This window comes from Monopterus albus, unplaced genomic scaffold (assembly GCF_001952655.1).
Source record: "Monopterus albus unplaced genomic scaffold, M_albus_1.0 scaffold2870.1, whole genome shotgun sequence".
NCBI classification, from domain to species: domain Eukaryota; kingdom Metazoa; phylum Chordata; class Actinopteri; order Synbranchiformes; family Synbranchidae; genus Monopterus; species Monopterus albus.
In genome coordinates, this window is record NW_018130742.1 from 1 (window position 1) to 1,400 (window position 1,400).

General features: G+C 40.1%; 1 protein-coding gene across 1 annotated transcript; it reads right to left on the bottom strand.

The window, feature by feature from the left end:
* Positions 1–631: 631 nt before the first annotated feature.
* Positions 632–1,394, bottom strand: LOC109954058 (structure-specific endonuclease subunit slx1-like; the record flags this gene model as incomplete). Its single annotated transcript, XM_020589480.1, has 2 exons — positions 1,326–1,394; positions 632–970 (listed from the first exon to the last, which is right to left on the bottom strand). Coding segments are annotated over exons 1-2 (387 nt in total), but the record flags the coding sequence as incomplete, so codon positions are not given.
* Positions 1,395–1,400: the final 6 nt, after the last annotated feature.

A 1,400-nucleotide genomic window follows, 5' to 3' on the forward strand; every position in this document is an offset into this window, starting at 1 on the left:
TTTGGTGAGGCATGGCTCACATAAGCCCATTCTTCTTGTGGAGCAAACTCAAAATGTTTGAGTGGTTTTTCTTACTCAAAATAGCTCTAGCCCACACCTCCAAACTAATTTTCTTAACAAGACTCCAGGTATGTTAGCACCTGACTCCAATTAGCTTTTTTGAGGTCGTTAACTCAAGGGTTCAAATATTTTTTCCACTAGCACTGTGAAGTTTTTATGGTTGTTCTCAATAAAGACATGAAAGAATAGAATTTTTTTTGTGTTGTTATTTTAGGCACATTATATTTGTCAATACTCGACTTAGATGAAGATCAGATCACATTTTATGACAAATTAATGCAGAAAACCATGAAATTCCAAAAGGTTCACATACTTTTCTTGCCACTGTATATACCATTATTTTGGCAATAAGCTAATGGCTATCAGCTGATAAAGCTGCCTGGCTAAGTGTAAGTACTTGGAAGGTGGATATACTGTTAATCAAGAACTGGTTCCAACACATAATTGAACATTTTACATTACAGTGCATTTCCAAAAATGTTGAACTACTCCTTTAATAAGCTCACTATATCATCAAATTTTAGACAAAATTGAACTAAATCCAAAATGACTTTGAACGTAAAGAAAAGACCAGAACTAAAAAGGTTTCTACCTTGACTAAATCTTTACAGAGAAAACATCTGCATGTGGCCTCCTCCCCTCCTGAAGATTGCAGCGGCAGCATCTTCTTGGCTCTCACACTGCCAAAAGCAATGGGGATGTGTAGGGGGGGCTGCAGACTGGGATCAAAGTCTATCCTGTAATCCTGTTTGAGCCAGCGGGCTGTCAGTGGCAGTCTGTTCCAGGGTCCCACCCGCAGCATGTTGGAGACAATGCGCCAGTGGAACTGCAGACTGGACTCTTTCTTGGAGCGCCGTGAAATGTGGGACAGTCTCCTGGAGAGGTGAGGGTGCTGCCATGCCCACTCAAACTGACACAGAAATACCATGGTGGTAGTTAGAATTTACTTTTATATATGGATCACATGCCTTAGAACTCAAAAAAGGGAAGGCCCCACAGTTTCTCACATTTATCCCCTCAACCACCACTAACTCAATAGTTATCCGGGTCTTTGCTGTTGGGAATCTGTTGAACACAGGTTCAGTTCCTGAAAGTTCCTAGACTGTAAAAATTATGGCTGTGGAAACAGGCTTGAAGATGGAGCGCTCCTTGATATTCTAAATGCTGTTTCAGGGGCTTCAGATAAATACTGATGATTCTTCATATTTGAATGGTCATAGTGACTGATAAATATAATTAACACTCACTTAAAAACATATACTTACCCTCAGTGCAGCAATATCAGAGGGAAACCCATGTATAATGAGGACCATCTCCCTGGACAAAACACAGAAACACAA